General features: G+C 42.9%; 1 protein-coding gene across 1 annotated transcript in view; it reads left to right on the plus strand.

Annotated features, from left to right (window-relative positions):
• mtus1b (microtubule associated tumor suppressor 1b) overlaps positions 1-13,882 on the plus strand; it is a 90,872-nt gene that overhangs the window by 69,821 nt on the left and 7,169 nt on the right. The window contains exons 7-11 of the mRNA XM_084004966.1: positions 2,795-2,861; positions 10,894-11,017; positions 11,639-11,729; positions 13,178-13,283; positions 13,360-13,433. Coding sequence (XP_083861092.1) covers positions 2,795-2,861; positions 10,894-11,017; positions 11,639-11,729; positions 13,178-13,283; positions 13,360-13,433 — 462 coding nt within the window. The remainder of the gene's footprint in view (positions 1-2,794; positions 2,862-10,893; positions 11,018-11,638; positions 11,730-13,177; positions 13,284-13,359; positions 13,434-13,882) is intronic.

Here is a 13,882-nt window from a genome sequence, read left to right on the forward strand (position 1 = left end):
CAGGGTGGGAGGAGTGGAGGAATGCAGCAGCTGCAGTTCAAGCCCTGAAGCTCTTTGATATGCATGTCTGAGATTGTGTGTGTTTATCTAAAGCACGAATGCCAATGCTATCTAATCTGTCATGCACACTTGAAAGGTGACTGCTGAATATAAACTGCACACTTTCCACTGGGGCTGGACTGTGGGCAGCAGGAGAACAATGACTGTGGGAGCTGGCAGCTATAAGCATGGAGCTGAGAGGAGGGAGGTCTGACGTGATAGGGGGGAGCTGGAAGGAGGGAGGCTTTAGGCCTGTACTCCTGTCTGAAAACCCACACTGGTCTAACATTCACAGTACAACCTCTCCATCTATTTTGTGCAGTGTTTGGTATGTTAGTGACCTTCAATGGAGAGGCAGTGTCCCGCTTCTCCTGGTGTTTCCCATGGGACAGATCATTGTTGTCCCATTTGAATTGTACCCTGAATTAAAAATATTCTGTTCAAAATATTTATCACGTCAAGAAAGTTGCATGTTGTAATATAAAGTATAAGATTGTGAAAATACATAATTAGTTAAACTACATGCGCAATTGTGTTGCAATTTGAAAGTACTCTGAATTTAAACATGTAGACATGTATACATCTTTTATTCTTGTCTTCAGTGCTAGCTGGAAAGAAATTGCTCATGTAAACTTTATTTCACATCCCATTTATTTAACAGGTGAACATTCTTTAAATGCAAACATTGAATATATTAGTGAGTAAAGAGGAGCGAGGCACATGTTAAATGCAGACACACCAGATTTGTGTATCAACGACTGATAGGGAGCCAGAGAAAGGGAGATAAGAGTAAAGATAAGAAAGGGAGGTGGTGGCAGAAATAGCTCGCATTCCTCCATCATACAGTATCCAGACAGGGGGAGGAGAAACAGATGGAAGGGGGAGGGCCAACGGGGTGGTGAACAGGTAGAGAGTGGGAGGAGTGTAAGTCAGTAACCGAGAGAGAGAGAGAGAGAGAGAGAGAGAGAGAGAGAGAGAGAGAGAGAGAGAGAGAGAGAGAGTCTCATTCAGTAGGAGACAAGAGATAGGAGTGTGTTTTCGAGGGATAGAGAATCAGTGTGTGTGGTAGAGAGAGGACTGAAGACATATTGAAGGGTGTGTGTCCTCGTTCACCGAGACATGGGCGCCAAGGCCAGCAAAGCCCATGCAAAGCCCCCCCATTGCAGCAAGAAGAAAAGCAAGGTGTGTGTGCGTGCGTGTGTGTTCACTTGTTGTAGGTTGATGTTGTAGGCTTTACATTCATCTGCTGCTGCCGCTCTTTTCTCTTTCTCTTCACTTCTGTCTGTTTCAGTCCGAGGTCTGATCAACACTCTGGAGATGTTGGGTTTTTTAGCTGTCGGGTTTTCAGTCCAAAAAAAAGAAATATGACACCGTGTCATTTGGATCATGAACGTCATGCATATGTTCTGAAATATGACCACAACGCGGCCCGAACTCTCCATATAGAGGCGAAGTCACATGCCTTGGTGCCCCATGGGACCTTATTTTGGAAAAAGATGTACGGTAGTCGACAGCAAGAGAAAAAAATCCCATTTGAACTCTACCATGAATGACACATAGGATGTTTGTCAATTTAAAAGATAATTTTTGCAGTCAAGAAAGTCTCAGTTTGTTTGATCTCTCATCTCACTCAATGTATATCACCAACACAACCGTTAGCTTGGTTTACGAGCTAGCTAGCTAGCTAGCTAACTTAGCTATGTTCCAGTAATCACTAATGTAATGTTATTTTACCTGATGGGTTTTATCCAGCGACTCTTTTTGTCAGCCGGGAAGAGAAAGAACAAGCAAGACCTGTTGTTAGTGGGAGTAACGTTACATCCTGGAACACACAGGCATCACACACTCAGAGACAGACGCCACTTACAGACTGTTGGGTGTGTCGTCTTATACTTCAATACTTATTGGAATTCAAACAGGATTAATACATTATTTGTCTCTTGCTGTTGAGTGCCGTGCATAGTTTTTCCAAAATAAGGTCCCATGGTGGCCCACAAAGGGGTAAGACTTAGCCTCTTTATTACTGTCACCGTCTTGTTAATAATAATAATAATAATAATAATAATAATCCAATAATCTCCACACAGTCTGACAATTACAGTTAAAAACGTTCTCTCTCTGTTCCCTTTCTTTGCTACCTCCGTCTGTCTGCTCCTTCACTTTCCCTCAGACAACAGATGGACTTTGTGGCTGAGTGTGTGCGTGTGTGCGTGTGTGTGTGTGTGTGTGTGTGTGTGTGTGTGTGTGTGTGTGTGTGTTTGAAAGAAAGAAAGAAGGCGAGAGCACAAACGTTTGGGTTGTAAATTCCACTCCTCCTCTCCTGTTGTGAAGCTGTTGTCATTGTGTGTGTGTGTGTGTGTGTGTGTGTGTGTGTGTGTGTGTGTGTGTGTGTGTGTGTGTGTGTGTGTGTGTGTGTGTGTGTGTGTGTGTGTGATGGTCTGGTGTATGCAGCCTTACAGTATGTGTGCTTGTACAACCCAGTCTCATAGCAGTGTGTGAAAACAATGAAATCTACCCATTTTCCATGTTTCCGTGTCGTTCAGCACAACTTGATCACACGTATTCCAGTTGGAAGTATCATGTCTGCATAATTTTTTTCTCTCGCAGTAGACTACTGTACATATTTTTTCTGAAGTGCTTTCCCATTGCGGAACACTGGAAGGCACATGACTTGGCCTCTTACAGGGTAGTGAATAGTGAATGACCGTGGACATCAAGGTTTCTACTGAAGGTCTTCATCTTGTCTTGTGTGCAGCGCGAGGAGGTCTTGAAGCAGAAGAAGGGATTGTCGCTGGAGCTGGCAAATCTCCGAGAAGAGCTGGGTAAGCAATGATCCACACTACTTCATGCTCTCTGTCTGTATTTGCATACGATTTGCATACAAAGTTTAACAAGGACGAGTCAACTGCCATTTTAAAGCTGGTGTTATTTCTGTTGCAATGATGAGGTGCAGCTTTCATTATCCATTTATGTGCACATGAGGAGTGTACAGTATTTATTGACATCACTGACCTGTTAGGATATTAGATTACTGTAAACGGGTAAAACAATCTGACAGCCTGTATTTGTCTCTGCATGTCATTTGACGGTGCCACTGGGTTGGTAAACCACTTTAATTTGACTGATAAAGATGAATTCAATTATTCAAACTTTATTTAGTCCCTACTATTGAAACTTGGATTTTGAATTTGTTTTCCAGTCCAAAGAGGAACGTTTTTCTTACAGTCTACTCTGTTGTTAGACTGAAGAGGGTTTAAATTCCCCGTGTAACAAAAGGTGGAGTATCTTTATCTTGTCTACTGTGATTATTCATCAGTGAAACAGAATATTATAGTGGTGTAAATGGTAAATGGCCTCATTTATATAGCGCTTTTCTCCAAAGCGCTTTACAGGAATGACTGACATTCACCCATTCACTCACACATTCACACACGACGGCGGAGTCAACCATGCAGGGCGACAGCCAGCTCGTCAGGAGCAATTGGGGAAGACCCGGCTGCAGAAAAAAAATTAAGGGGGGGCATTACATTTTTTCAGGGGGGCAAACTTTTTCAACTCCTACAGTGCGGAGAAATCATTTTCCTCTTACTAAAAAGGGTCAGTTCATCCCAAAATCTAAAAAACAAACAAACAAACAAACAAACAAAATAGTGTAGTGCTGTGTCCATTTATTCAACTAAAGCATTTATTCAAGAAGACCAGCAATAAGGTTTGTGGCATGCAGATAGCACCATACAGCTTCACTTCTACTTGAAACAGAAGCACTGATGTCAACCTGAACACTGAAGTTAACATTCAAACTGGGAGAGGTAGCTACAGCAGCTAGGGAGCTACTTCTCCTAGCATGAATGTTTACTCCAGTGTTACTGTTGACTTCAGTGCTGACGTTTCCAGTAGAAGTGAATATCGCTGCTTCCTGCTCGCTCCCGTTCTCGTCGTCACTTCTTGTCCGCGGATTTTTGCGGAAAAAAATATGGATATCCATACCGAACACCACAGCTAACTAGTGACTCTATGAGCAACTGCGACCGTGGACGTCAAGTACTAACAGCGTCCCTCTCATGAGTCTGACTCACTTTTTATATTCAGCTTTTTTATATACTTTTTTATATTCTCAAAATGTTCCGTGATACAGAGCTACAGAGGACCGTGGCTTGTTGGACTGAACCATTGTACAGGATTTGTCTATATCTAATTGTAAAGAAGACTTTCTACAACCTAAAAGCATGAAAGATAGAAGAGTAGTCTGATTGGATGCAATCAAGCTTTGTGGCAGGAGGTTACTGACTTTTGAACGGCAGTAACCTCTTTCAGAAGGATTTACGTTATTATTTTGATGAACTAGAAAATGCATTTCCCGCGGAAAATGCGTGGAAATGCTTTAATGCTGAAGCAACACTGAAATATATCAAGAAAATATCAAAAAAGCAGAATATTTGAAGAAAATATTAAAAAAGCTGAATATTTGAAGAGAATATAAAAAAGCTGAATATGTGCAAAAGTATGAAAAAGCTGAATATTTGAAGAGAATATTGAAAAACCTGAATATGTGCAAAACAATGAAAAAGCTGAATAGCTGAAGAGAATATTCAAAAAGCTGAATATATGCAAAAGTATGGAAAAAGCTGAATACCTGAAGAGAATATTGAAAAACCTGAATATGTGCAAAAGAATGAAAAAGCTGAATAGCTGAAGAGAATATTCAAAAAGCTGAATATGCAAAAAATTGGAAAAAGCTGAATAGCTGAAGAGAATATTCCGAAAGCTGAATATAAAAAAGTAGTAGTAGTCCTAGCCAATCAGAGCACACCTGCTGTCACTTCTCAAAATCAAAGCCACAGAGTGCCGTCACCATAGCGACGGCCCTCTGCGCGTGTGTGTGACTGTCTAAAGCCTGTCTTTATCTCTCCATTTCAGCTTGGCATAGAGTCCGAACAAAAGCTTCCCACACTCACATCCAAACTCCTATCGCCAAAATTTTCGCACCGTTAGCGCCACAAGACTTTGCTGAAGACACTGATCACTCATTGACCCGCCCCCCCCCAACACCTGTAATTGGCCAGCACGTTGCGTTTGTTCGTTGATTGGATTGGTTGAATTGTATGATCGACAAACCGAGATAGGAATAATAGAGAGTTGGCCAATCCAAGGTAAAAAACAAAACCCAAATAAAATAAACATCTTCCAGACCAGGGCGGGCACGGCTGACTCTGTGGGCGGGCACGGCGCGCCAATTCCCGCCCATGCCGCCGGGACTGAATTGGGGTGAGGTGTCTTGCTCAGGGACACCAGGCACTCAGCTAGGAGGAGCCAGGGATCGAACTGGCAATCTTGCGGTTGCCAGCCAAATGCTCTACCTCCTGAGCTAAACCCCCCACTGGTGTACAGTGACAAGATAGATTTCATTCAAATCCTTGAACCTTTGAAAAGTGGGAAGACTCAAAATGTTCCGTGATACAGAGCTACAGAGGACCGTGGCTTGTTGGACTGAACCATTGTACAGGATTTGTCTATATCTAATGGTAAAGAAGACTTTCTACAACCTAAAAGCATGAAAGATAGAAGAGTAGTCTGATTGGATGCAATCAAGCTTTGTGGCAGGAGGTTACTGACTTTTGAACGGCAGTAACCTCTTTCAGAAGGATTTACGTTATTTTGATGAACTAGAAAATGCATTTCCCGCGGAAAATGCGTGGAAATGCTTTAATGCTGAAGCAACACTGAAATATATCAAGAAAATATCAAAAAAGCAGAATATTTGAAGAAAATATTAAAAAAGAGAATATAAAAAAGCTGAATATGTGCAAAAGTATGAAAAAGCTGAATATTTGAAGAGAATATTGAAAAACCTGAATATGTGCAAAATAATGAAAAAGCTGAATAGCTGAAGAGAATATTCAAAAAGCTGAATATATGCAAAAGTATGGAAAAAGCTGAATACCTGAAGAGAATATTCAAAAAGCTGAATATGTGAAAAGTATGAAAAAGCTGAATAGCTGAAGAGAATATTCAAAAAGATGAATATGTGAAAAGTATGAAAAAGCTGAATATGTGCAAAATTATGAAAAAAGCTAAATATTTGAAAATAATATTAAGAAAGCTTAATATCTGCAAACGTATGAAATAAGCTAAATAGCTGAACAAATATGAAAAACCTGAATATTTGAAAATAATATGAAAGGCAAAACATTTTGAAGACAAGTTGAAATGTCCTTAAAGAGCTGAACATTTTAATATTTGAATGTTCTTTTTGTTTGTAGTATTAGTAGGGTACTAATAGAAGTAGTAGCAGTAGTAGTAGTAGTAGCAGTAGTACTAGTAGTATTAGTAGAAGTAGTATTAGTAGTAGCAGTATTAGCAGTAGTACTAGTAATATTAGTACAAGTATTTGTAGTATTAGTAGTAGTAGAAGTAGAAGTACTAGTAGTACTAGTACTAGTACAAGTACAAGTAGTGGACATGGTATCAGTAGTAGGCTAGTAGCAAAGGAGTAATAGTACTAGTACAAATTCAAGTAGTGGACGTAGTATCAGTAGTAGAAGAAGTAGTAGTAGTACTACTACTACAAGTAGTGGAGGTAGTATCAGTAGTAGGCTAGTAGTAGTAATAGTACTATTACAAGTAGTGGACGTAGTATCAGTAGTGTGTGTGTGTCTGTGTGTGTGCGTGTGTGTGTGTGCGTGTTACTCAGTAGTTTGGCAGTCTGTCATCGAGACGATACATTAATTCAACCGTGACGGTTCCAAATAATGTGTTTACAGAGAGAAGAAGGTGAAGCCGGCAGGGGAGATAGAGCAAGTACAAGTGAAAATATTTAATAGTGATCTAATAATCTGAACATATTAACTTGCATTCCCTGGGAATAATTCCGCTTTGTGTGCTAAATACTATGTATACTATGTATGTACTCATATAGCTAGGAGTGTGTATCATGTCAATAGCAGCGCTGCCTGTTTGGCTGATACAACAGGATTAAAAAGATCACACACACCTACAGTAAAGCTAGCACACCACAGTGACACACATGCAGTGCAATGTGAAGGCATGTATTCTGCACGAAACATGGACACACACACACACACACACACACACACACACACACACACACACACACACACACATCACAATATTAAAAATAACCATGACTTGAAGTTAAGTTTAAGTATTTGAGAGCACACACATTTGCTTTGAATGCCATGTTAAATTTACCTTCCATATATACACTCTCACACTGCTGCACATGCCAGGCACCACACACACACATACTGGTTGTGTCCAAAATCTCATTCAGTCCTACCTACTCACTATATCCAGCGAGTCCTATGTAGAGGAGTATTTACAGGACTACAGAGAGGACTATGTACAAGACTATGGAGAGGACTATGTACAGGACTATGGAGAGGAATATGTACAGGACTATGGAGAGGAGCAGATACAGGACTATGTAGAGGGCAAGATAAAAGACTATTTACAGGACTATGGAGAGGACTAGATACAGGACTATGTAGAGGACCATGTACAGGACTATGTAGAAGACTATGTACACACACACACACACACACACACACACACACACACACACATACACATACTGGTTGTGTCCAAAATCTCATTCACTCCTACCTACTCACTATCCAGTGAGTTCTATGTAGAGGACTATGTACAGGACTATGGAGACGACTATGTACAGGACTATGGAGAGGACTAGATAAAGGACTATGTAGAGGACTATGTACAGGACTATGGAGAGGACTATGTACAGGACTATGGAGAGGACTAGATACAGGACTATGTAGAGGACTATGTACAGAACTATGTACAGGACTATGGAGAGGACTATGTACAGGACTATGGAGATGACTAGATACAGGACTATGTAGAGGACCATGTACAGGACTATGGAGAGGACTAGATACAGGACTATGTAGAGGACTAGATACAGGACTATGGAGAGGACTATGTACAGGACTATGGAGAGGACTAGTGAACTCGTCTGCAATATGAAAAACACGTTGGGTACTACTTGGGTCATTTTCTCTGCTCTGTTAATTAGGTCACTGATGTTTCATAAAACAGATTTTTTTTGCAATAAATACATATTGTGAGCAATTATGTTGAGCTGCCTCTTACCTAAGGAATGCTGTGATTGAATTTGAGTTCATCTGGTAAGCAGTGATGCATATAGGTGTAGGGCTTTTATTGTGAAAGGTAAGAACAGAGCCAGAGCTGCCATTGTCGATGTGGAGGTAATAAGCATATAGTGAGTAGTGAGTGATTTCATACACAGCCAGAGAAGCACATCCTGGAAGCCTTTCACCATCACTCTCAGTGTGTGTTTGACCTGTGGCTCATCTCTTTACACACGGAGCTGAGGAATATCAGCCATGTATAGACCTCTGTTGTCCCCCCCCAAAACACACAGACACGCACACACACACACACACACACACACACAGTGTCACACTGAATGGGAACAACCTTTCCCTGTCTCATTGGTTCATGTGAGGTGGTTTTAATAGTTTGCCTGTGAACTTTTACAATGTGGCGTTATCGGAGCGCTGCAGGAAGTGCAGGTGTACTGGGGCCCAATGTGTTGTGTTGAGAATGCAGGCACTTGCAAGTGATTCAACCACCTCCAAGATTCGCCAGTTTTCAAAGCAGAACTCGGATTCAATAAACAGAAGTGCAATTCCCTATATATCCACTGAAAATTGTGATTGTGAAAATGCTCGTGGGGAGGGAGGAGGAACTCGGAGGGACAAAGCAAGGTCCATAAAGACATGGATGAGAGAGTTTGGTGTGGATGAACTTGACTGGCCTGCACAGAGTCCTGACCTCAACCAGATAGAACACCTTTGGGACGAATTTAGAGTGGAGACTGAGAGCCAGGCCTTCCCTCCAACATCAGTGTGTGAACAAGAAGAAACGCAAGGTGTGTGTGTGTGTGTATGTGTGTGTGTGTGCAGCGCCGCCGCTAGCACCACGCGCATCACGCGCTGTGCGTATTGCACAGCAGTAGACATAATGGTGGTGAGAACCCGGTGCCTGCACGAGCCGCCGGGCCATTCGTCATCTTCATCATCACCATCGTCTTCATCATCCGCGCTCCACAGCTGCACCGGATTCCCCGTCCAACACCAGAACGGTGTGTGTGTGTGTGTGGACTACATAACTGTTTAGGATCCGGTTGGAGCCACATTCCTGTCTCCTCTGTAACACCTAGCTCTCACTCATCCTGAAATGACAAACAGTGTCGTCAGAGTCAGTAAATGATTTAGAAGCTCAGAGAGCTTTATGCTCAGGAAGAAGAGTCAAAGACTTGAAACCAGCGATTGGGACCATAAACTGGTCGTGAGATAATAAATATGAAAGTCAGTTTGACTGGGAGAAGAAAACGGGTCTGGTCTGAACTGATGTCATAATATTACACCACCTGCCAACCACCTGCTGTTACACACACAGTTTGTGTTGTCCACTCTGCGATAGAGAGCACGCTTGTATCTCAGCTGTCGCTGGCTTTTTGTCTCCAATGGAGACTCTCCATCACCATGGTGACGACTTGCACTATAGGGGCGACATTCAGAGGGAAACAACTGTCCCGGCTGCAGCCAGTTGTTAGCATACATTTATGTCTTGTTTTTTGATCAAACGTACCGTTCAAGTCGTTGCATCCACATGCTGTCAACTGTGTGAGTGCCCAGAAAATGATGGCATGATATCTTTGGCTCTATTATTTCTGCAGATATGTATCCGAATGTTTCAGATTGGAAACAGACTGGAGTCACGATGGCGTGTGACAACGTTGAGGTAAAGACGGGGAGCGTGCGTGTGCGTGAGGGAGGAATGAGTCCTGCTGCATACTTCTGAGCTGACTTGCAGATGTTTCAGGGTTGTCTGCTGTCAGAGTCATTAAACTGGAATGTGGTTGTCAGGGAATGCTGAGGAATAAACGCACACAGAAAACTGTTATACATGACCTGTTGAGACGCTGGCTGCTCCAGGCATGTCCCGGCTCAGCACACTGACTGAGTGTGAGGTGACGATATGATACGTGGTTAATGTCAAACTGGGAGCTCAATGATGGCTGAGTCCACGTGTGTCCTCCACTCCCCTCACATCTCCACTTAAAAAGGATTTCTGTGGAATAAACAGCTTTGTTATCCAGCCAGCAGGCTCAACCCCACATTTTTAGAGGAGTTGGACAAAACAAGTCTTGATTCTGAACCCTAGTGCACAAACCAATGGGTGATGTCACAAGCTCTGGTTGTAACTGATGCTTTGTCTCTATTTTTTAGCTTTTGGAGCAACAATACACATTTTCAGCTATTAATATCTATGCAGCCATTTACAGATTTGTGATGCATTTACAGATCTCAATACACCTGAATACATATTTGTGGATTTGTTTACACATTTTCAGATCTGATTATACATACAAAGATTGTGAATACACAATTGCAGATTCCTGTGCACAATCCCAAATCTCAGTACGCATTGCAGAGATTCTTTTACACCTTTACAGATCTGATTATGCACACACAGCAGACACAAAACAGACGCATTTGCTAATAGTTTTGCTACAATAACGGCCCCATAACATTTTCTCATGTCATTGAATCACATAACTATTTAAAAAGAGAGGTTTGCTTTGTATAGCCCTGTACTCTAGTACCATTATTCTGTTTTGTTTTTGTTTCTTAACGCTTTGTCTTTTTGATACTTTTGTCTTGTGGATATTGTTTTGCAAAATGTTTAATTCTAGTTTAGTTTATCCTTTTATGCACATTGATCCACAAACAACCAGTCAGGAGCCCAAACGTAACGTGTCCTCCTGTTCTTCTTGTCTCCTTCCAGTCGTTTCGTCGCAGTACTGTGAGCGTCTGCAGAAGGGGAAGGAGGAGGTGCGCGTCAGCTTAGAGGAGGCCTTGAACAGGCTGGAGGAGCAGCACAAGGAGGAGCTAGTGCAGCTGGAGGACAGGTGTGGCATTCCCCTCTGCTGATGTGCTCACAGGAGGACACTCAGCCTCACACACAGTACATGGGACTCCTCAGTGCAACCCTGTCTCCTGAAAAATGACCTTCCCATACAAACTCTACTGGCAACCATACTAGGTTAGCTTTGGTAAAAACCATCATGGTTTGGCTTAAAATGGCTATGAAACTGAAACAGAACACAAATGCAACAACAGTTCATCCACTAACAGCAGTCTCCTAGTGGAAGTCCACCAACCAGACCTCCTCCCAACATCTGCGGTTAAACTCATTTGTGATACGTCAAGAGCAAAAGGAATGCACAACAATATACATTACCCTTGAAAAGTGTGTCTCGTCATTTTTGGGCTGCTCAGTGTTGAATCGGAAACAAAATCCTGCACTGATGCTACTGTCAATGGCAATTTTTCCTCCAAGGGTCTATTTACTTTAAGACCCACCACAGGGATTTTCGTACTTTATGCATAACCCTGCAATCCCCCCACCCCCCACCAGACTAAAAATGGTTGGGTCCCTAATCACATAGTCCTGTGTGTGTGTGTGTGTGTGTGTGTGTGTGTGTGTGTGTGTGTGTGTGTGTGTGTGTGTGTGTGTGTGTGTGTGTCAGATTGAGGAGTTTTTACCAAACAGAGTGGGACAAAGTCCACCAGACGTACCAGGAGGAGGCTGACAAATGCCGCATGTTGATGGAACAGCAGGTCAGAGCATGCAACACACACACACACACGCACACACACACACAGAGAGAGAGAGAGAGAGAGAGAGAGAGAGAGAGAGAGAGAGAGAGAGTCAAACGTTGTGACAGTCACTTCTCTCATACATTTTTTAAAGGCTCCTCTCTGATCAATTTGTGTACCATTCTGCTGACCATGAAGTAATTTGAGCCTCAGTGCAGTATGTTTACCGATAGCTGCCAAAAAAAACTGTATCAGAGATGTTACCATGGCGACGGTCATAAATCTCTGGCAGAGACTTATTGTTTTATGAGCAGTTGTGTGGTGTGCTTTGTGACTGTGGCAGTCTGAGGATGGTGGGATGATGTTTCAGAGAATAACATTCTAGATAGATGATCACACATCAAACTATACGTCATGTTGCATCGTGTGAGTGATGTCACCATCATGATCAACTCTGAAGAACATTTTATGAGCCTGACAGGCAGCTACTGGTGTTCCAAGCTTTAGAAATCCCCCTCCCCGTCCCGCCAGTCCAATATGATGCCCTGTAGGCCAGGTCATTCTCCCCGTCCAGGGCCTCACTGTGACCCTCTGAGGCGCTGACACACCAACACCATCATCGGCCGTTCAGCGTTCTGTGTGTTCTGTGCCATCGGCCGTCGTCAAAGCCGTCACCATTCTTTTCAGCCACATGAGTCGACCACGACTAAGTCGTTCAGTCTGATTGATCTGATTGGTGGAGTTCTAGCCTTGACTAGCGAATCAGTGAACGAGAGGACCGGATGTGACGATGGTAAATATAACATTGTGACTCCAAAAAACTCAAAGAGGACACAGGACACCAACAAATAGGTTGCTTGGCTTTTAACTGGCACATGGTATGCAGCACACACAGAGAGAGAATCACTTGACATGCTTCTTCTATATGTAGACTACCTGCCAGGTAACCACACCTGGAGCCTAGAGCTCCCTCTAGCTACTACTAAAGTCTCAGGATACTACAGTAAACAAACCAGATAAAGCGCAGACGTTGGCAACACATGCGCATGCATGCTCTGTGTTTTGGTCTAGAGATGTTCCGTCATTTCCGGTTTTCTTTTTTTGGGGGGCGACAGTACAGATTAGCGCCGCCTGCTGTTATTGAGACATTACGTCATACGCAAGCGCAGAACGTACGCTCAAGTCAGTAGTCGTTTTGTGTGCGAGGCACCTTTCTGACCGTGTCAGGGAGACGGGAGCCGACTGATTGAGTCCGTTGAATATTTAAATTGAATATGCCCCACAGACACTTTCAAGTTTCTGTCTAATATAAAGATGTCATCCAATACTTATATACTTATCTAATATATATAAATATAATAACCACATACTGAGAAGGACAGAAGCTCAAATGAAGCAGCAGTAAAAGTGAAGGATTGGATCCCACGGTTCATTTGCACACCGCCCAGATTTGTGCCTGCTTTCTTCAGGTGGAGGAGCTGAGGAGCCGACAGGAAGCAGAGAGGAAGATCCAGGAAGTGAGTCACAGCCAGAACATGGAGTCTCTCAAACTGCAGTACGAGACGTCCGTACAAGGTGTGTGCAGGACAAATACCGACTATGCCGCTCACAGCTCCATCACTTCATGCTAACATTTGATTGTGCGTTTCAGAGCTGAAGCTGATGCAGCAGACAGACCTGGAGAACCTGAATCAAACCCTGAAGGAGACTGAAACTTCGCTCTCTGTAAGACATTCATGTATTAGTATTTTTTGCTGCCTGCCACACTCACTTCAGTTTAAAGTTCCCATATTATACTGTTTTCATCAATTCCACACAGCTGTCAGAGGTCCAACAACACTGTTTTCGATATGCATTGCCCCAAACCCATCTTCAGTCCTGAATTTCAGCTGTCTAAAAGTTGCTCAAATGAGCTCTACTGAGAACATGCTGCTTCTGTGTCTGTACCTTTAAATGCTAATGAGCTCCGTCTGTCATCGCCTACTCGGAGAGAGACAGGACGGCTTGCACTACGCGGCAGCATGCGGCAATGTTTACGTGGATGTATTGCTATGGCTCGCCTATGTGGCTCAGGTGAAGTTGCTGGGGCCCGTATTGTGGGAACAGATCCTTTTACGAGGGTCAGTGTCGAGGCAAAGCCAGCTTTGTACTGTTGTGGAAAAATGAATCTGCCC

Source organism: Eutrigla gurnardus, assembly GCF_963514095.1.
Source record: "Eutrigla gurnardus genome assembly, chromosome: 3".
In the NCBI taxonomy this organism is placed as follows: Eukaryota; Metazoa; Chordata; class Actinopteri; order Perciformes; family Triglidae; genus Eutrigla; species Eutrigla gurnardus.